The following is a 21,878-nucleotide window of genomic DNA, read 5'->3' on the forward strand; positions in this document are numbered from 1 at the left end:
ACGGTTCCTCATCTTCTACTCACTTTCTCCAAGAAGTGAGCCTAGGAAGACGACCCCATGGGAAGAGGAAGGAAGACGCTCCTAAGAAACAGCTCGTGGAGGGCTGCCAGCATGGAGAACTGGGACGTGTACATGACAGACACATTTCTCCATTTAAACCCGAAGGTGTTATGTTACTGCCCCTGAAGGTGAATCAGCATTTGAAAGGCTTGAGGACCACACCTCCGGGTGAATGCAGGTCCCCCACTTAACCCCCTACTCCCCTCAAGGTGGCTCAGGCATACATCAAGGGTGCCAGCATGTGGAGCCCGGCCTCCACAGCAGCCTCCCTGCCCACACTGTCTAGAAGATGCATTGCACACAGTAGGTACAAAACCGAGTGAACCTAAGTGTCTCTCTCTTGCTCCTTCTCCAACAACACACATCCTTTGAAATTTTTTAAACTGCTTAAGCCATTCCTCCTGGAAATATTTCCCTAATGTTTCCCACAAACATAATCTTCTTTATAACTGAAGGATTACAGACCCCTTTCTACTCCTCTTGAAATACACTTACCATGACAATCTTTCAGCTTCTCCAAATTTCATGTGTATCAATGACAGTCTAATGCTTTGGAGGAAAACCTCTTTCCTATTCCCACCCCCCAACCTGTTGCCTAGCCTAATGTAACTGTGACCATGAGTTTGATCTGTGAATAAGGCTAGTGCCTGGATGCTTTGTGGACAATACAAGTATAGGGACAGGCAGAACTGAGGTTTGGTTCTCTCACCACAGGCCCCTGGACTATTGGCAAGTGACAGCAAAAGATTAAGGTCCAATCCTTGCATCTCCAAACACATTAATGAGCCTCCCCAAAGAAGGAGCATGAGAAAGCAAGGAGCTACTTTCCATCCAGGTGACCGGCCCCCACATCTCAGTCATACCACCAAGGAGAAGAGCCTTCCCCAGCTGGTCACAACCCACATGCCCCACAGCACATGGCAAAACCGCCTGTGGAGGAGGGTCTCCAGCCTGGGGTGGCCACCTGCACGTGTAGAAACCTCCGCAGGTGACTGAGTCCACGGCCACCGTGGGAATTGACTGCTTGAACTCTTAGCTGGGAAACAAAGTTTCTAAACTGAAACATCACTGGACTATGCTAAAATGCAAATACAACTGTTTGCTTAGAAATAACCCTCAGAGAAAATAAGTCTTCTACTGACAGACTGATTCCCTTTTTTCAACACTGAAAACCCAAAATTTCAGACAGTTTCTCTAAGATCAAAACATCCTACACCTCCTCTAAGTCCCCGGCATCCCCCCGCTCCCCGATGAGGAAGTGCATCCCAGGAGGAGGGAGCAGGTGGCCCCCACACCTCTCGTCCCCGCTGGACCCAATGCGGGGCCACCCGCCCTGCAGAGAGCCTGCGGCCAGCACACACTTCCCGCTGAGTCAGGGCTGTGCGTGAGCAGCTGTCACTCTGTCAGCAGCGATGACAAGCAGCACCACAGTGCCTGGAGCAAGGCCACTGAACAGGGGCTCTCTCCTCGCCCAGCTGCGGTTTATTAAATTCGAACTAGAGGACGCCAAAGGGTACCCAGGGGAAGCTGTCACCAGGAAAACACAGGCACAAAACCATTTCACCAGTGCCGCCCACACCTGGTCCAGGTGCCCACCGTGCATGCCAGGGGCCAGGACTTGGGGACAAGAAACACACTCTCCCAACACCCAGAACGGAGGTGAGATGTGAACCCCCAGGGGGAGGTCCCATCCTCGGCAGACAAAAGCGCTCCCCTGCTCTAGCAGCAGCAGCAGAGCCAGAGCGGCCCCTGGTTCTCAGCTGTCACAGCGGGTGCTGGCTCCCCAAAGGACCTGCCCAGCCTCAGTCTACAGAACTTTCTTTTCAGGCCACCTAAGTAATGGTTCTTGTCAAATTAAACTCTCGTGATCTCTGAATAACCCTCCCCGGGGAAAGATAACACAGGCTCTTTCCATCTCTCTGCCCCCGCCTAGGACACAGCACAGGGGCCCAGAGCCTGCCCACCCAGTCCCTTTGCCAAAGGCCACGCACGAGAGGGGGCGGGACAGAGGAGGGGGCGCAGTGGTGCCGCTGGCGCAGGAAACGCCCACGGCTGCTGACAGAGTGGCCCAAGTACAACAACTTGAAAGAAGCAAAAACAAGCGTTCGGGAGAATTAAAGGCTTAACCAGGAAGTCAGGGACCAGTTCTGCCACTGACTCACAGCCCTGGATTCCTGGCCACAGTGCCCAGACTGCCACTGGCCCCAAGAGTGTCCAGGGCACAAATTTCAGGACTGGCAGGACTGGAGGACCATGCTGCCAAAGATCCCCCTTCACCGAGCTGAGGGTCACTGGACTGGAGGCCTGGCCCAGGGTCAGACGGCCAGATGGAAGGAGGGTAAATGTCAGACGATGGGTCGCTCGTGTTTGATTGATGACACACCTGTACCCGGCTGAGGTTAAGTGCTCTGAAGAGTTTTCTCCTCTCATGTAACCACCTGGGTCACCGTCTTGGAAAGCTGGGACAGGGGAGTGTGGACGGCAGACTTTCAACCACAAGCCAAGCATCTCACACAGCCACACTGCCTGGCCTGCCCCAGTGACCTCCCACGTTGACCTCCAAGAGTGAAGGCAGACCCTCAGGCATGGTGGTGCCCGCCCAGCAAGGGGCTGTCCCACCAGGGATGGGGAGAACTTGGCCCCATCCTCCCTTTGCCCAGATAAAGGCAGGTATCCCCACCATGGGCCCCTCCTCATGACACAGCCCAAGGAGAGCTCCACCCTCACTTCTTGGGCCCCCAAGCACTCCTCTGCTGCCCGCTGTATCCCCTGAAGATCTGGACCCAGCCCAGAGCTACACTTCGACTCTCACGGCACCCAAGCACAGAGCAAGCGGAGAACCCTGCAGCAGCACCAGGCCTGCCGGGTGAGAAATCAGGCCTGAGCATCTTCCCCTGGTGTGACCACTGGGCTGCTCCCCAGGGCACTCCCGCGGGCTCCCTTCCCAAAGCCTGGGACCAGTCTGGGGCCAGGGACAGGCCCACACTGGCACGAAGAACGGAGCGGCAGCCCCGTGGCTTTCACAGTGGGAGCCAGGAAGGGAAGCACGTGCAGCCGCCCAGCCCCGAAGAGGCTCCTATGGGAGCAAGAACTGTTGTGTGCCGGGCAGCCTCGCCCACGGGGGCAGCGAGCACAGGGCAACACGGCAAGGGCACAGTAACCTCATCCCAAGCACATTAAACCAACCTCACCGTGTCCTCGTCCTGGCGCCATGGTGCCCTTCCAGACCCATTACCTGCTAACAGGCTACTTCCATGAGCAAACCTGAAACTCAAGTGAAATGAACCCGCCAGCTGTCTTCCTGGGTAACAACTAGCTCCCCAATCGAATCAGCCAACCTGCACTGGACTTCAAACACCAAACAGGCCTGCTGCTAGCACAAGCAGGTGGCAAAATTAAGGAGAGATAGAAATAAATCAGTGGACAAAGGGTTCTTCCTGGTAGCAAAATTTCTCACTAAAAGATTCAGAACAAGATTTTCCATTAAAATAGCATAAATATTACCAAAGTGTCTAAAATAATAAACTTTGTGGACAGACATGACTTTCTGAGCACACCATATATAACTGACACACAACTCAATCACTTTGTAATCATAAATGTCACAATCTTGGGTTTGAACCAAACTATGAATTTCAACTCTTAAAAATAACATACAGTAATATGATACAAGCTGTTTTATAATTTGCATGGCTTCCACACTTGTGTCACGTATAAATTCTAAACACATACCACTCAGGCATGCTTAATACTTCCTTCAAACTATGAATTCTTTCATAATTTCAATACTAATTTTAAAAAGTTACCAAATTTTAAAACCAAAAAAAGACACTCTTTAAAAAACCATACATATACATGTATATACACATTCCCATCCCCCAAAACTGCACACATAAAGAGAAAAAGAACTCAAGTGAGAGAATCAAAGCAAAGGTGAGGGAATTCCCTGGCAGTCCCGTGGTTGGGACTGAAGAGGGTGGAGGTTTAAGCCCTGGGGAACTAAGATCCTGTAAGCCACATAGCACGGCCAAAAAAAAAAAAGGGGGGGGGGTGAAATTTCTACATCAAAAATGACACAGTATGAGATCAAGAAAATAGACAACCTCAGAACTGGAGAAAATATCTGCAAATTGTCTACCTGATCTTAAGAGTCTAGAATCCAGAAACTACAAAGAGCTTGTATAGCTCAACAACAAAAAGACAACCCAATTTAAAAATGGGCAAAGGACTTGAATAGATGCTCAACGTTATTAGTCATCATAGAAATGCAAATCAAAGCCATAATGAGATACCCACTAGGTTGGTTACAATTTTTTTTTTTTTTAATGTAAAATGACAGGGACTGGTGAGGATATGGGGAAACTGGAACCCATGCCCTGCTGGCGGGAACATAAAACAGCAGCCAAATCTCCATCCGTTGACACATGGATAGACAGTGTGGTCTGTCCTTCTGCTATGAGCTGAACTGTATCCCCCCAATAACTCATAAGGGGACTGCATTTGGAGACAGGGCCTTTAAAGAGGTAATCAAGGTAAAAGGAGACCATACGGATGGGCCCGAATCCAGGAGGGCTGTCGTCCATCCAGGACAGACACTGATCAAAGGGCAACCACGTGAACACACAGCAAGAAGGTGGCCACCTGCAAGCCAAGGAGAAAGGCCTTGAGAGAAACAGCCCTGCCAGCACCCTGACCTCAGGACACCCAACCTCCAAAACTGTTGTTCAAGCCACTCAGCTTGGGTACTTTGTTACAGCAGCCTGAGCAAACTAATACACCATACTATGCAGTAATCCTCAGAAAAAAAATGAATGAAATACACGTGCTACAACGTGGATGAACCTTGAATCGTGCCAAGTGAGAGAAGCCTGTCACAAAGAACCACATACTGTATTATTCTATTTATCAGAAACGATCAGATTAGGCAAATCCACAGCAATAGGAGGCAGATTAGTGGCTGTGCATCGCTGAGGAGGATGGGGGTTTTGGATGACAGCTAAGGGTCACGGGGTTCCTTTTGGGGGTAATGAAATGTTCTAGAACTGACTGTGGTGCATAACTCTCCGAATAAACTAAAAGCCACTAATTTTTAAACTTTAAATGGGTGAACTGTACAGAATTAAATTATATCCCAATGAACCTATTTTTAAAATCTCATAGATAAGCAGTTACTATCTCAAGTAATTAATAAAGATTCTTCAAGCACAGGTAAGTTACCTTTCTACTTCTACTGGGGTCAGTTTTGATAAATTACATTTTTCTAAGAATGTCTATTTTTGTCTGAGCTATCAAAGTTACCAGCAAAAGACAGTCTGAACATGTGGCTTTCATTCTCTGCAGGACCTGCCTCACAGCCCCCATCCGGGAGTCTACGGTGGTTTATGCGCTTCCCTCCTGCTCTGCTGATGAGTCGAGGTCTCTCTCTTTGGGAGGCATTTTTGGCCACTGATCCTCGCAGACCTGTGTCTTCTCCCTCACTCATCTCCCCTGCTCCCCTTCACTGTCTTCCCTGCTACTACCCTTGCTCTTTCCTTGGCAGTTTGAGCCTTTCTTCTCCTCTTTACAACACTGGAAGAAGGATAAGGTAGGGGTCAGCAGCAGTTTCTACAAAGGGCCAGAGCCCAAACAGTGAGGTTTTGCAGACCACTGACTACTTCCCTTTTCAAAAAGAAACCACTGTTGGGGAAAAAAAAAAAAAAAAAAGGAATAACCACTCTTGGCTCCAAGGCCATACAAAAACAGGCCAAGGCCAGCTTGGGCCCGCGGGCCACGGTTTCACAATTCCTGCTTAAGGTTTTAGATTGCCCTGTAAGTACATGGCTAGCTGCATCTGGAGAGTTCTGATATATAATTGTGTTACTGTTCATTTCTATCTTTAAAATTTTATTGCAGAATTTCTACTGGGATTTCTTCTTTAACTCCTGTGTTATTTAGAAATCATATATTTTCAAACTAAATACTCATGTCATGCCTTCATCGTTCTGTATCCAACTTTCAATTTCATTGTTTTGTTGGTCAAAGAATGTAGTCTGTACACCAGTGGTTCTTTGAAATTTCTTGAGACTTGTTTTACAGCCTTACTAGTAAGCGTGCCGCATTTGTAAACGCTCCTGTGTCTAAGAAAGCATCCCCTCAGCCACAGCGGCACAGCCCTACAGGAACCCACAGAATCAGGCCTGTCTCCTGCTAAGTCTCAGATACAAGGCTCCCTGCTATTCCAGTTCATCCCACTATTCTCTCTCATACGTGAACTGTCAGCAATGGAGAGAGGGGTTCTGAGTTCTCAGGACGACAACAGATTCGTCCACTTCTCCCTGGAACCCTACGATTTCTGCTTCTCATGTCCTCAAGTATAACAGCAACTTGTGTCAGTCAGGGTGACGCCAAGTGTCCGGGCTACCCACGTCTGTTCCCTCTGTCTCTGCTACTGGTGTCGGCGGGATCTGGGCACGGGGAGGGGACAGGACACGGGGGACCTCTGGGCACGCGCCACAATGCTGCATCCACCCTCTGGCCTCCCAGCTGCCAACATGGAGGACGCAGTCACGCTGCTGAAGTGCTGGCACGCCTCCCCACGGGACTGCCTCTGGGTCTGGATGAGCTGGGGAGGAGTCCTGGGGGAGGGGAGGAGCCGTGACAGGACAGGGCGAGGGGGCAGCCGCATCGTGGTGTCAGCACACCAGCGGCCACACACACCCCCATGGAAGCACTGCCACAGGATCCGGCCCAGAGTGCGTGGCCACCGCCTGACTTCCGCCTCACGCACGCCCTTCCGGCCGAGTCAGAAGGGGAGGGGATCTCGGCAGGGGGACCCAGCTCAGGCACGGCGGCAGTGTGGTGGCAGCCTGTGGACAGGAACCTTCCAACGCAGGGCTGGAGGAAGAGGGGCAATCGTTCCCTCGGTTCTGGACGAGCCCGCCCCTTCTCACCTGAATGCTTCGGTCCCCACGGTGACCAAGAAGACTCACAGAACAATGTCTGGTGCCCAGGAGGTACTCAATGAAGATTCTCAAACTGCTGTTTTGGTTATTTCTGGCAAGCATGCCTGGGAGCACCACTTGCCCTATGCCCTTGACACCCAGGCCGACTTGGGACACGTGGCCTTGGGCCTGCTGAGACCCTGCACAGCTCCAGGCCACCCAGCCCGAACTCCTGGTGGAAACAAGGACAAGCACAGCTGCCAGCAGTGCCTCGTGCCCTGCAGGACCCTGGAAGAGGGGAAGTTCCACGAGGAGTCAAAGCCCCACCTGGGCCACATGAACCACCTGGAAGGGATGAGCCTGTGCTGAGGGACACACAGGAAGCCAGCTCCAGCTGTCCCCCAGGTTCTGGACAACCATAACCAGCTGCCTCGAAACAGGTGGCATGAAAAGCAGTCACGGTAAAATCACACAGGAAAAGCACACACCTGAGGGAGTCTCTCCAGATGCCACAAACGGACAGAAACCCAAGCACTCCAGATAAAACCAGAACCTAAACGATAACACTGGAGGGGCTTCCCCTGGGGGTCTAGTTGGTTAAGAATCTGCGTGCCAATGCAGCAGACGATCCCTGTGGGAAGATTCTACACGCCGCAGGGCGACTGAGCCCCCTGCGCCCCAACTACTGAGCCAGTGCTACCTCAGAGCCCATCATCACAACGAAGAGAGCCCCCACTACCAGAGAAGCAACTAGAGGAAACCTGCGTGCAGCAACAAAGGCACGGTGCAGCCAAACGTACATGCGTAAATCTTCAAAGAAAGGCAACACTGGAACTGGAGGCCTAGAATACTAAGAGGAGGAATGAAAACCAGTGAAGCACCCGAGGAAGATTTTAAAAAGAACTGAAACGATGTCTGGAAATAAAAGGAGAAAAGATTCACGCCACGGATGGAGCTCTACGGTGGCCTTGGAGGCCAAGCTCAGGAAGTCAGCCAGGCCGGCGGAGCAACGCGACACCACACGCACGGGGGCTGGCAGCCCAGCTCCACTAGAACAAGGGAGCGACTACAGGGGCCTGTTCCCCACTGTCTTTAGTCTGTTCACAGCTCTTTCACTGCTGTGTTCTCACTGATGTTAATTGTAGCATGAGACAAAAATCGGTGTGCTATCTTTTCCTTGGCCTTGTTTACTTTAACTAAGCAACTTCTATATGTGTGAACATATCCAGAGACATCAGGCAAAAAGCCCTTTTAAAACACAAATCCAGGGAATCTCCTGACGGTTCAGTGGTTAGGACTCTGTGCTTCCACTGTGGGGGGCGTGTGTCCGGTCTCTGCTTGGGGAACTAAAATCCCACAAGCCACATGGCACAGCTGAAAAAAATTTGTTTAATGAATAAACAAACACATACGCACATAACAAATTCAATAAAAGGAGGTAAGGACCAGGTCACTTGCTCTGGGAAAACCATAATGAGCCTGATAAGCGACCAGCGAGGACCCTGAAACATCAGCAGATACTGTTGGGCAGGCAGAGGGGAAGAGGAGAGGAAAGCTGTGGGAACCCTCGAATCTTGGCCCAAGTTCACAAACCTGAATCATTCTCCCAGCCAAAGACAAAACAAGCCGGAGCTCATGGTTTCAAGTTTCACTTGAGACACAGAGGCCACAGCCCAGATCACACTGGGCTCAGAGCCCCTGCCCACAGCAGAGCCCCTCCTCCCAGCCTGGGACCCCACGCAGGCCGGCCAGGTGAGGAGGAGCCCTGGGTCCAGCTCAGCTCGGCTGGGCTCCACACCTCCCTGGGGGAAGGTGTCATCAGGGAGGAGTCTCGGGAGCTGCCAGCACAAAAGCTGCCCACAGGCCACAGACACCGAAACCGGAAGCCCTACAGCCACCGTCCAGGAGCACAGGACACAGGTCGGCCGGGCTGGGAAGTGGCCAGTGCACTCCCTTCCAAAACACAGAGCAGCTCCTGTCCATATATGTTCCAACAGCGGCCTTACTGGGATCATAAGCAAATTAAAATTCAAGTAATGCATTACACATCTCAGACTTCAAGTTACAAATGAAGCCCTCCACTTACTCATCAAAGGAAGGTAAACGTCCAACAATAAAACTTTCCCTGGACGCTCCCACATCCCCTGGCCTACCTCACGGGACAGCCAAATAAACTCTACTTTCATTTCTATTTTCCAACTATTTGATAAGCAAAAGATCAGTTGATACCCTCAGGATTTCTTTTTTTAATGAGACACCAAGTACCTCACCTGACAAACACAATCACAGTTCCAGCCCCCACCCTCGGCCGGCATGTGCCCCATGCTCCCTACACTTGGTCTCGCAGGCCCAGCTCTCTCATGTTGACAGGGGAGGACCCTGAAGACCTGGAGGGCGAAAGTCCAGCCCCTGTACACACTACACTCAGCTCAAGCGAGGTGCATCACACAGGCCAAAGGCTTTATACTGGGGACTGGGGGAGGTGGTCAGCACCGGGGCAGGGCAGCACCGGGAGCCTTGGTCCTGGGCCTCCTGCAGGGGTCTGGGAATGTGTCTGTCCTGATCCCCGGACTCATTCTCCAACCAATGAACAAAGGCCTCGTGAGCACATGTGCACACACGTGCATGAACATAAGCTACCAGGAAAGACCTTGGGCCTGTGCTCCAAGGCCCACAAGTTGCAACTACTGAAGCCCGTGTACCTAGAGTCTGTGCTCCGCAACCACACTGTACCCCACTTGCCGCAACTAAAGAAAGCTGCACGTGCCAGCCACGAAAACCTACCCAGCCAACAAGTGAAAAAGAACACGTTCATCTCCGAGAACTTACTGAATGTCGTCTCGGCAGCTGGTTAGGGCTTACTGTCCTTAACAACAACCGAAATTTGAGAAACTGAAATTATGCTTAGGGTTTTCTGTAGTTTTCATTTCCTTTTCCTTTCCTCCAGATGCCATATCCCAGAGGAGCACTAACAACTGAAAGTTAAACTAACTGATATTTACTTGTAAGGTCAAAAGTATAAATAATCTGCTTCCTTCATCAAAGATGTTTTGTTCTGTGACACATACCATTCCTACCGTACAAAGGCAATTTGGTGGGATACTGTAATTAACCCATCAGTTTCCAGAAAAATCCAGGAGTAGAGGCCTCCAGGGTACCTGCTACACATAGGAAAGCTGAGGCCCAGGTCAGATAACTACTCTAAGTCATAGGAGGATGAAAGAATAGAGCCCAGACTCAGAAGCAGCCACAGAGTACAAGTCCCTGATTCAACTCAGACATGGCATCCCTCCCCCAGTGCAAACTTTTCACTGCCGAGACGACTCTGCTCTGTTGTCCTTGAGGCTGGGTGACCTTGGCCAAGTTACTTACCCTCTCTGTGCTGCCTGACTCTGCAAATCAGGCTCCTGAAGTTCCCATTTCAAAGAGTTACTGCAGTGATTAAATGGATTAATAGAGATAGAATGTTTACTCAGCACAGGGCCTTACATTGCTAACACTCAGTAAGTGCCTAACCACCCCCTGCCCCACCAAGAGAGTAAACTCTGGCGATGATAAGCAGGTGAAGGAGGAATCACAATGAAAAAAGAAAACCTTTGTGGAAGAAACGGAGACTGCAGAAGGAACAGCACCACCTGTCAAAAGCCATCATTAAAACTCTCAGAGAAACTGGAGAAGCCTATTGCAACCACTACCTATAAGATACTAAGAAAGGAGCACTCAGAGAGTGAGCACGAACTCATGGAACCAAAAATCTTAACAGTAGGATAGAAGAGAAAGCTAAAGGTGAGAACAGAGAAAAGAGCCTACAGGAGAGAAGCAATGGCACGTGAAGAACCAGGAATCACCATTCACACAAAATTTTACAACAGGTAAAACTAATCTATAATGCAAGAAAACCCAGCCAGCAGCTGCTTCCGAGCAGTGATCATAGTGCTCTACTTCCCAACAGAAGGCATGCCCAAGATTCATGGAAGGGTACTCTTGGGACCTGTGCCCTCATCACGTGTGACTTCTACCTTCAAAAGAAGTATTAACAGTCAACAACACGCCTGCTGAACACGTCTGTCTTTGAAATGCAACAAATGCTTGAGATGGATCAACATGTGGAAAAGAGGAGGGGAGAGAAAACGTTCACTGCAGAACCAGTGCTGGGTGTCTGAGCATTCACTTATGTGAATTTTGTGACTCATCTATATGTTTGAAATTTTTTGTACTAAAATGTTGCAGGGAAAGAGTCAGGGATCAGAATCACATCAAACTTTTCAGAAGCAGCACTGAAAGCCAGATCAATGGAAAACACTTTCAAAACACTGACTGTAAATACCTTTTGGCCTAGGATTCTATACCTACCCAAACTATCAACTAGATAGAGGGGCAGAAAAAAGACACTTCCAATCATTCAGGGTCTCAAAGATTTGCCTCTCTCGCATTCTTTCTAAGGAGCCTACTAAAGGGCTGTGCTTCACTGATACTCAAACGAAGGATCAACCCAAGAGAGAAGACAGTATGAGATCCAGGAAGCCTGGCTTCCAATTCAGGAAAGAGGCAGAGGGAATCTCAGATGACAGGGAAGGCAGGCGTGGAGGTAGAGGCGTTCAAGGGCTACACTCTCATTTCCTATAAAGACAACAGACAACACCCAAAACTGGGCACAGTGAGGGGGGTGGAGGAAACAAAGCAAACAACAGAATAGTGTTACTTGTCATCAAGGAGGTACATTTCCAAAATCATCAGCTAAGAAAAGGTCCAAGTGGGGCCCCTGGCAGGGGGGGATGGGAGGGGAGCAGCCAGTGACACCCTCCCACTGAGAGGTTGGGGCCCCTCCCCTCCTTCAAACCCAGAGAGCCAAGTGGGATCCTGTGGTGCTTTGCGCTCTGAGTCCCACATGGAGTAAGACTGACCACCCTCCTGGAGAGGCCTCTGCATGAAAACAAAGGGAGGAGGAGGGACCAGCTGCTCCCCCAGGACACGAGGCAGCTGAGTGCCCACTAATGCCACAGCACACAAGGCCGGCCTGGAGCAGGCTAGACTCTTGACCCGAAAAATCTGAGATCATAAAAATGGAAATTTTTTAAGCCACCTGTTTTGGGTGGCTTGTCATCAGCAAGAGGTGAGGGGAGCAGCAGGAACCACTGGTTTTTCGTGGTAAGACAGGACTATTTTTTTAGGCTCTAAATTCTGTGGATATCTAATTTGGATGAAAATAACTAAAAGACCTTTTTTTTCAATTAAACGTGAAGGTAAAGCCAAGTAAAATCTTAAGCCTAAAAAGAAAAAACTAAAACAGCATCTGGGCTGGTAAGCCCACCCTGGCACCCACGCCAGGCACACCCGTTTCCCCATCCCCACACCTGCACCACATGCAGCCTCCCAGAGAGCGTGGAGGCAGCCAGTGACTCGACAGCAGGCAGTTGAAGCGGGGGGGGGGGGGGGGGTGCCCCGGATCACAAACTAAGTGTCTTAATCATCTGAAGAGAAAAAAAGGGGCAGCAAGGACAGGCGTGGAGGCCGTTCCCAACAGCAGCACACAGCCACGCAGCAAGGCAGCCTTGCTCAGGGCTGGTCCTGGGCGTGCACCGGCAAGTCCCCGCGGCAGCCCAGGCGAGCCCCCTCCGGCTCTCCAGGAGGACCCGGGCAGGTCTCCCAGTCCCCGGGGTGGAGGGTGACAAAGGTTCCGTCAAACCCTCACGGGGAGGACACCGGGGCTGTCGGCATCCGTTAGAAGAGATGCATTTCAGGCTAAATGTCAGCATCGGCTGCCGCCGCCTGCACACACGACAACTCCTCTGGGAGGCCTCTACCCTCACCTCGAATGTGTGCAACCCCCGAGTTCACAAAGAGCCAGGCGGCACTACCATGGCACTCAGGAAACCTGGGCAGGGAGCTGCCGTGAGGCATGGAGGTGGCACTGGCTGGCCGGCTTGGTGGGTGCAAACACATGAATCGTAGCTGCGGGCGGGAGGAATATCAGGTGCATCTCTACGCCCCGAGGGCTCGACTCCTACATTAAATCCCTCCCACTGGAACAGCCGGCTCCAGTTTCAGCGAGAGCGAGCGTGAGAACAGGTCCTGCTCCGGCCCGGCAGCCACAGCTTCTACCTCCCCACCTCTGGTAAGTACCTACTATTTGTACCTACTATTTCTTCTCAAATGCAAGTTTTCTTTCCAAACTCCTCTCAGATATATCTTAAAACTATCTGCTCAGTGAATCACCTGCCCGGAGTCTCTCTGCCCTGCTCTCTTCTCTGTGGATTACTCAGGACCCAGCAGGTGCACTGCTGGAAAGGAGACCATTATTACAAAACTTTTAATAAGGCTTACACTTTATTCTAAGAGTATAAACGAGTTTATTTGGATGTGAAGTTCTCATTTCTACCATAAAATTCAACAACTTTAAACTCAAACTCAATTTGATGTTATGCTTATCTGTTCTTCACCTTAAAAAATTAACAAGTTTCAACATAAAAGGACCACATATATACATAGATAGCTGCAGATCTTAATTTATAATTTAATTTTACAACCTTTTAGATTAAAAAAATGATTAACATTGGCAGTCCCTGGGGAAGAGACCTGGGGAGCAGAGGTGGGAGTGAGACTTTTTACCGTGCAGTTGTTCACGCTTTTTGAATTCCAAACTTTGTGAATGTATTCTCTCCCCAAAAATTTTAAATTAAATATTAAAGAGGAAAAAAAATTCAAACCTTTTGGAGTTTAAAATAAGTGCTGTTTTGACATAAGCTTACCAAGTAAACAAAAAAACATCTTAACTAAAGAGGATCTCTGTACATACAAAAAGGAATTTTCTTACTCTTAAAAAAGTTTCTCATAAATTTGCATGAAAACAATTACTGATCAAATTATTGGTCAGACTGGCCAACATCAGACTTAAAGTAATGAAAATCTGTCTACTTGTTACCCTGATTTTTATTTTGTATTAGCCAAATCCTTCCAATGCTTTAACCTGGTGCTTTAAGGTAAGGAGGCGGGCAGTTTGGAGCTCTGGCTTTAGGGAGGTGGCCCGAACATTAAAGCTGTGCGTTCACTGCTGAACACTGTCTGTAACCCAGGGTCTCTGGCTGAAACCAGAAAGAGCCCCTGGTTGTCTTCCTGGATCCATTTCTCCAAACTATATCCCAGAAAACTATCTTTTACCCTAGGTCATGGTTGCCCTCATGCTTATCCTTCATTTTAAAGAACTGAAAGTCTGGGAGGGAGTGGTGGTTAATCACTGGAAAAGCTCAATTGGGAGTAAAACTCACAAATCTTGTTCTTGCGACACCGAAGTGGGTAGGCGACAATGGCGTGTCCTTGAGTTATGCAATAATGCCACATCACAATATCGTAATTATAGCATGCCCTTCAGAACGCGCTACCTGGCAAGGCTCCCTGCCAGGCAGCTGGACACCACTGGGGAGGGTGGAAGATTCTTCCAGTGCAGAGGTTAGTACGCGTGATATGCATAGCTACCCGGCACGTCACAGCAATGCCCCATAAAGTTAAGCTATAATTACCTCTATTGTGTCCTATCAAAGTTCAGAAAACATCTTTCTCTTGCCTGTTTTTCAGAGTTCAGACTCTCTAGAAAACTGTTAAACACACTGGTCACTCACTATCACCCTAATGACTGGCAACTATGGAGACACTTGTCCACACTTAGGAGGCTACTGCAAGACGCGCACTGGCACCTCAGTGCTTCTGAAACAGGCAGACAAAGCCTGTGGACACGAAACCACAGGTGGCTCAGAGCGCCGTGTGGGCAGCACCACCCAGGCCTGTGGGAGGGGACGCCGCAGCCAGCTCCCCGATCTCCGGGTGGGACGTGGGCAGGGGTGGCGGCACGTGAGGGGTCACGGGGGGGTGTTTTGAAACAGAATGGGCTCGGGCCAGGGGCCACAGTGTCCCTCTGGCCCTGCTCCCTACCCACACCCCTCAGGGTGGGACCCGACTCCGCTGAGGGCACAGCTGAGGGCCAGCCTCGCGCCAACAGCTGCTCGCAGGCAGGAAGGCAGGCAGGGACCCCCCCTGCATTCGAGGACAGCACCCTGACCTAACACGCAGGGCTCCCCACGGCTCCTGCTGACCCAGTGAGAGGTGTAAGAAGGGTGGAAGACACTGTCCCACAAATAACCTTCTAGGACTAGGCTAACATCTGCATTTTCAACTAACATGCTAACGCTGCACTTCTCCCAGGAAAGCCAAACCGAGGGCCCTGCTCTTAACCTCTCCCTGTATGGCACCCCGCGCCCCACCCCACCAGCCCCCAGACTGTACCAGCTTTCCCAGGACAAGGACAGTGAAACACCAATCTTATCCCCTTCAGAAAAACTTCACCTCTGATTACTAATCTAAACTTAAATTCTGGATTATATTGTTTTGGCAACAACACCCTTTCTTTCTCCCATCCCCACCCCGCTGCCAGCCTGCACCAGGTCTGGCAGATATAAACTGACCAGAGATGGGCAAACCCTGTTTCTGCGGATGACCAGACCAATGAGGTCCCGGGCACTCAGCTTTAGCTTCTCACCCTGTAAACCTCACCTGGGCAAGAGAGAACCCACAGACTGACATCATCTTCCTAGAGGCTGTCCCCTTTGGAAGCTTACAGAAGCCTCAATCTTACCCCATTTATTTCTCTGACATGATTGCATTTTTATAACCCAGTGAACTAGTTCGTCTCCATCGGCGTCTGAAGCAGCTGCACTCCCTTGTTTTAATTAGTGAATTGTGCAACCCTGGAGAGGTCAGTTTACTCAAAGTTACTATAGCTGCTGCCCCTGTGACTCCGTCCAGGCTCACCTTCCAACAGCTGCGCCCCGGAATACTCTCACCTCCCGGAGCACTGGCACCAAGGAAACCATCCCCTGAAACCTGTTCACTGTTCTTATAAGATCGCTGACCAAAGAACTAAACGTTCAGACCAAAACTGCGGGCACAAGATCCTCTGACTGAAAAAAGTACATACTGACACAAGAGCAATTAGTTCCCAAACTATTATTTTGAGTAACGCTGTGATAACTCACATACAACCGATCTCCTATAAACCTTTGAGAAAACTTAACCAAAGTGAGCTTATTTTATATTTTGGCCTCAAAGTATGAGCAATATCAGACAATACTGCTTTTAAAGCTAACACCATCGTCATCTTAAACCCGAGGGGTTTTCGGCTGGTCTGAGCTCACAGGTCCGGGGTGGTGCAGCAGGTGTGTGTCTGTGTTCACTCCTGGTACCACCAGGACTCTCGGGCTCACACTTGATGAGACGTTTTGCAACTGTCATCATTTTGATCACCGTGCTTCCAGCTAGTGATGAAATCATCAGTTTTCAGATCTCTGCCATAACATATCCTATACAATCATGGGAACCTGACTTGCAGAGGTTCTCACGCCTTCAGAATCAGGGAGCATAATGGGACGTGCCAGCACAGGTTGCCCTGACTTATCAGGCTGGCCCTGAGCTGGCTGGAATCGCTTCCTGACGGGAGGCAGGAAATAATGCTTTTATAGCCCAGAGCACACCTGCCCCACAAGGTATGGACTGAACTCGTAAACTATTTCGCATTTTCCCTTAATAAAAGGGGAAATTAGGAAGACGCAAAGCTGTGACCACATGTTTAACCAAGCTGGGCTTTCACACTGCGCGTAGTTCCTGCAATTGTTCCCAGGGGGAGAGGAGGAAGACGAGCGAGAGTTGGGCACCAGGTGCCGCCGGGCTGGCCGCTGCCCACTTGGTACCCTACCAATGAACACCCCCAAAGAGGGCCTGCGGACCCCACCTCTCCAATTAGGGGGCAGCCAAAACTCTTGTTTCTCATCCAAACTATGCACCTGAGCAACCCTGCTCTGCAGACAGTCTCCCCACGACAGAAGGCAGCAGGCCACCCAAACCACTTCTCAGAAACAGGTTTTCAAGGGGATGGGACAATAAAACAGGTTAACAGAGGCAGCTTGTTGGGGGGAGAGTGGTTCTTTGTGTTTTTAAGAAATATGAAAATAATGAGCAGAGGAACCAGTCTGCTGAGAGTAAGATCAGGGTTTTGTTTTTTTTTTTAAAGAAGATATCCAAGTGAAATTAAAATCCCACTCCCTCCCTGCTTAAGCCCTCCTCTCGCAAACTACCCATTACCTCATCTCCAATGTGTGAGACGGCACAGAGGGTAGCTACATTTTATTCTGTGAAAACAAGTCTCTTAGATTTCCCATGCATATTTCTCTATTTTTAAAGGGCTGCTTTCCAGCTCAGTGTTTTAACCAACCCGATGTCTAGAAGGTGATGCTTTATACAAGCAATTTCACAAGGCTCAGAACTAACCGTATTTACTCATTCCTTAAAACAAAACTGCAGTTGCACGTTATTTCCTTTATAAGTTTATTTTTTAAAGTGTTTAAAAATATTGAGAAGCTAAGTCCTTTCGACATTCTTTTACGCAAATTAAAGTGCCGGCCTCGATTCCTCACCACCACCGCCCCCAGCCCTTCCCACCCACAGGCTTTCTCTAAGACACAGTCACCCCATGGGCTGGTCCTGGACGCGCAGCCGCACCCGGCCCTGCCGAGATCCTCCCAGACCTCACGCCTTTTGTTCTCAGCTTCAGTTTATGAGGCAGAGTGAGAACTCAGGGGTGTGCAGAGCAACCTCTGAAGGAAATTCGGGAGATTAAGCTTGGGGGTTGGGCAGGGATAGGAGGACCTGGGGAAGAAATCTGGAGGCCCTTTCTACAGGTTAAAGGCTGGGCTGAGTTCCTCTCAGAATCCAATCATTTCTAAAATTAGGCACCACTCACTCTGGTTTCCTCTTGCCAGGAGGGCTGCTAAGCTTTTCTGCCTTCTGGTAAGGCCAGAACAGGCAGGGATGGGCTACTACCCAAGGTGGGCAGTGGAAGGCGGAAGCACATGAGGACAGCTGCTTACTCACAGGCTCATCGCATCTTAATATCATTCAAATCAACATAAACACAGCACTTCTGTTTGTATGCGGGCCAACACAAACACTACTCAGAAAGCTGACTTTTCATTTGTGAATTTAGAAGCGGGCGGGGGGTTGCCCAGGAGGGGATGTCGCATTTTCACTTGTTCTTCACTTTTAAATATTCCCTCGTAGAACAGAACACTGTGATTAAATAGGGCAGATGAACTGAATGTTATAATCACACTCACCTTGTTCTCAGTGAGCACAAATGTGAATGTCACAGGCACGTGTGAGCCCAGGCTTTCTCAGGTCGCACTGGAGCTCAGCACTCGGTCCAGGTGACAGGACTCGTCCAGAAACCCCAGGCACACGGACGGGGGCGGGATCTCAGCAGTCACTCAGTCAGCTGGGTGCACAACCTTCCTGGCACATGAGGCCTCAGATCACAGGTTAAAGGTTCCCAAAACCCCAAGAGTTACAGGTTTTCTGTGAAACGCCACTAAGCCCTTCTGCAACCACACTCCCCCTACGGTAACAGAGAGCACTGTAGGCGTGGCACCGGGGGCATCGCGGAGGGGTGGCTGATGCCCGTCTCATACCTACCCCTACTTCAGCAGTTACACCACCTGCAGGGGCCTTTGCTTCTCCTCCTCCGTGAGCCAGGCAGCTCAGGCTGGTTCTTCATTAGCTTGTTAGCCAGCATCCTGACTCTAAGGCTCTGCTCCTCCATTTCAGCTCCTGGTCCCCAAATGAGCAAGACTTCCCTGGTCACACCCACAGCCCGTGAAGCCGGCTTCAAGTAGAAGCGCTCAGAAAGGAAAGCAAAGGAAAAGCGGTGACCTGCTTCCTTAAAAACCACCGAGGCTGAGCTACACAGGAGCCAGCAAGGCTCAGACACCACCAAATCACAGGAGGAAAATGAGCCTTCTCAAAGAGCGGAAACCAAAAAAGCCACACTACATCCCCAGGCCCCCAGGAAAGCCGTTCAAGTACAAGTGTTTCCAGTGTCCCTTTACTTGCAATGAAAAGTCACATCTTTTCAACCACATGAAATACGGTCTTTGTAAAAACTCCATCACTTTAGTGTCTGAGCAAGATCGCGTTCCCAAGTGCTCCAAACCAAACTCTTCGGACCCTAAGCAAACCAATCAGCCCGACCCTGTGGTGAAGCCCACCTCTTCCAAGCCTGTCCCAAGCGGGCTCTCACAGCTGGATGCCAAGCTCCAACACGGCCTCGCCAAGGACGACATCAAGGAAAACCTGGACCTGCCCACACGCGGGCCTCACAGGTGCTTTGGACAGAAGCCCACTCCCCACAAGGAAGCAGCACCCCCAAGCCCAGCCCCAGAAGCTGCCGTGGGCACCCAGCCTGTTCTGGAAGGAGCTGTCCGGCCTTCAGCGTTCGTTCCAGTGGGGGAGCACAGACTCAAAGGGCAGGAGCTCACGGAGACTCCTGAAGCGCTGGCCCTGACCCACGCCCCTGCCAAAGCTGCCTCTTTCCACACCAAGTCTGCCTTCCACACCCCTGGCTACCCCTGGAGAGCTGGCTCACCCTTCCTCACACCTGAGTTTCCACATAAAATCCCATCCACAAAGGGCTTTGGTGCCGCTTCCCCGTATGTGCACCCCAGCATCACAGAGTACCCGCCTCATTTTTACACAGAGCACGGACTGGCCACCATCTACTCACCCTACCTACTCGCAGGGAACTCACCCGAGTGTGACAGCCCCCTTCTGTCTGTCTACGGGGCCCAAGACCAAAGACACTTTCTGCCTCACCCAGGGCCCATCCCTAAGCACCTGAACCCGGCTCCCTCCACATACGACCATTACAGATTCTTCCAGCACTATCACTCTAGCCTGCCAATTCCTTACGGATTTTACAGACCCGAGTCTGCGTTCTCCTCCTACGGCCTCAGACTCCCACCCGTGGCTGGCATTTCACGGGACCAAAGCTCGCATCTACTGGAAGAAGCTGCCCTGGGTTACCAGGCCTTGAGTCCCTCCAAGTTAAACTCCTCCAACTCCCACAAAAAACACACAGAGTTGGAGAAGGAGAGTCCGACTCCCGAGGCTAAAGAACCTTCCAAAGATGGGCAGAGGGACACGGAAGGGACCAAAATGAGCCCACGCGCAGGCAGCGCGGCCACAGGCTCCCCAGGAAGGCCGAGTCCCACCAACTTCACACAGACAAGCCAGCCGTGCGCTGGCCTGTGCGGCCTCCCAGATGGGCCCGCCTCCGGTGCCCCAGGAAGGATCCTACCACCTGAACAGGGCCTCGCAGCCTTCAAGCCCATCAAGAAGAACACGGAGCACCCACATTCCCAGGCCCCAGACAGCAGAGCGGCATCTCCAAAAAGGTAAGCGAGTCCATTTTCCAAACCTCTGAAGTCATGTCTCTGGTTGGGCTCAGTCAGAGGGAATGGCACTTGCCCAAACCCCCCGTGGGCAGGGTCCCTTAGCAAGGTCCCTGTGACGCCCTCTCTGTCTCTCTTCCAGCCTCGAGGCCTTGAGCACAGATGCTCCAACTCAGCTGGGGAGCCTGGAGGCCGCCCCCTCCAGCCCGGAGGACGGCTCCAGGGCAGCCCCACTGAACCTGTCCACAAAACCAGAGGCTGAGCCGGCTGCCGCGTGCAGCCCTGCCCATGGAGGATTCGTGGAGCCGCAGGATGCACCCCTCAACCTCTCAGTGAAGGACCCCTGCAACGCCCTGACCTCAAGGCCCTCTATGTGCAGCCCCCCTCGAGGGGCCGAGCCTGCCACTGCCCCCACCCCCTCTCCAACTCAGCAGAGGGAACCTGCAAGTTCTGGGGACAGGCCTGACCCCAGCTCTGTGGAGGCCCCGGTGCGCAGCCCCACTGGGAAGGCCCAGGATATACGTGCAGCTGACAGCGATGAGCAGAAGCAGACAGCGGCTGTGGCCCTCTGCCAACTGGCAGCCTACAGCCCGGGGAATGTCGAGCCCGCGGCCCACGAGCCCACCTGCCAGCCAGATGCACCCACCCCCAGGGCCCTAGAGAGCCAGGAGGCTCAGTGCGACCTCAGACCCAAAGGGCAAAAGAGGACGAGCCCCAGGGAGGCGGGGAAGGGCCAGCAGGGATCCAAAAAGGCAAAGCCCAGTGACACAGCCAGAGTGTTCACACTCCGGAAGAGAACTCGGGTGTCTTAGAGCCGCTCCCTGGCGGCCAGAGCTGCGGCCACAAACACGACTTGCAATGTAGGCAAGACAGCAGCAAACCCCACCCCGGCCCTCATTTTTCTCGTCTGGTCAATCTTGACAACTCAGTTGTCTTCTCCACAAAATAGGAAAAAAAAAAAATTTAAGATAAAGCTGCAACTCAACCCGGTTTTGTAAATATTAAGCATAAACGTTAAAAGGTGCTTCTACTTCTGGCTGTAAAATATTTGAATGACTCACACTTTAGGACCTGATGCAAAATGTCAAATGAAATGCACAGGACCGAAAGGTAACTTTTAAGTGTTAGCATCTTAGAGGAACTCTCTTTAAAAATACTTTTCTTATTTTTAATTGTTTTTTTCTATAATGTCTACTATGTGTTTCAAAGTAAAGAACAATTACTGGGGGGAAAAAAATGCCAGGAAAAGACATTTCCAGTACTAGCATTAAAGTGCTAGATGTAAAAACGCTGTTTGTTATGACTGAATCATAGACAGCAAGAGGCTATTTATACAAGTAATTTATTTCCACTGGGAAGAGTGCATTGCTGGGGAAGCTATTCTCAACGTGCTCTGTCTTCTCTACATTATGGTGCGTCTTCTGACACATTCGGCCTGGTTTTCCACTTCCTAAAATGATGTACATGTTGCTAATTCTCCAATAAACTCATAGGTAAAATTCGAGGCTACTTAAAAAGAAGATAAGCATAAATGCTGTGTTGTATTTTGCAACAATAAATAAACTCAATGAAAAAGAAAAATAACTGAGGCAGCAGCAATTAAAACTGAGGGTGAGGATGCCTCAGTGTG

The 21,878-nt window shown here is 50.6% G+C and overlaps 2 protein-coding genes across 2 annotated transcripts in view; one reads left to right on the plus strand and one right to left on the minus strand.

The window, feature by feature from the left end:
* Window positions 1-21,878, minus strand: part of TBCD (tubulin folding cofactor D) — a 139,918-nt gene that overhangs the window by 69,144 nt on the left and 48,896 nt on the right. The gene's annotated exons all lie outside the window — the stretch shown is intronic.
* ZNF750 (zinc finger protein 750) lies at window positions 18,810-21,060 on the plus strand. Its single transcript, XM_068975822.1, has 2 exons — window positions 18,810-20,251; window positions 20,391-21,060. Exons 1-2 carry the CDS (start codon window positions 18,810-18,812, stop codon window positions 21,058-21,060), a joined length of 2,112 nt encoding a protein of 703 aa, XP_068831923.1.

Source organism: Capricornis sumatraensis, chromosome 8 (genome assembly GCF_032405125.1).
Source record: "Capricornis sumatraensis isolate serow.1 chromosome 8, serow.2, whole genome shotgun sequence".
Lineage (NCBI taxonomy): Eukaryota > Metazoa > Chordata > Mammalia > Artiodactyla > Bovidae > Capricornis > Capricornis sumatraensis.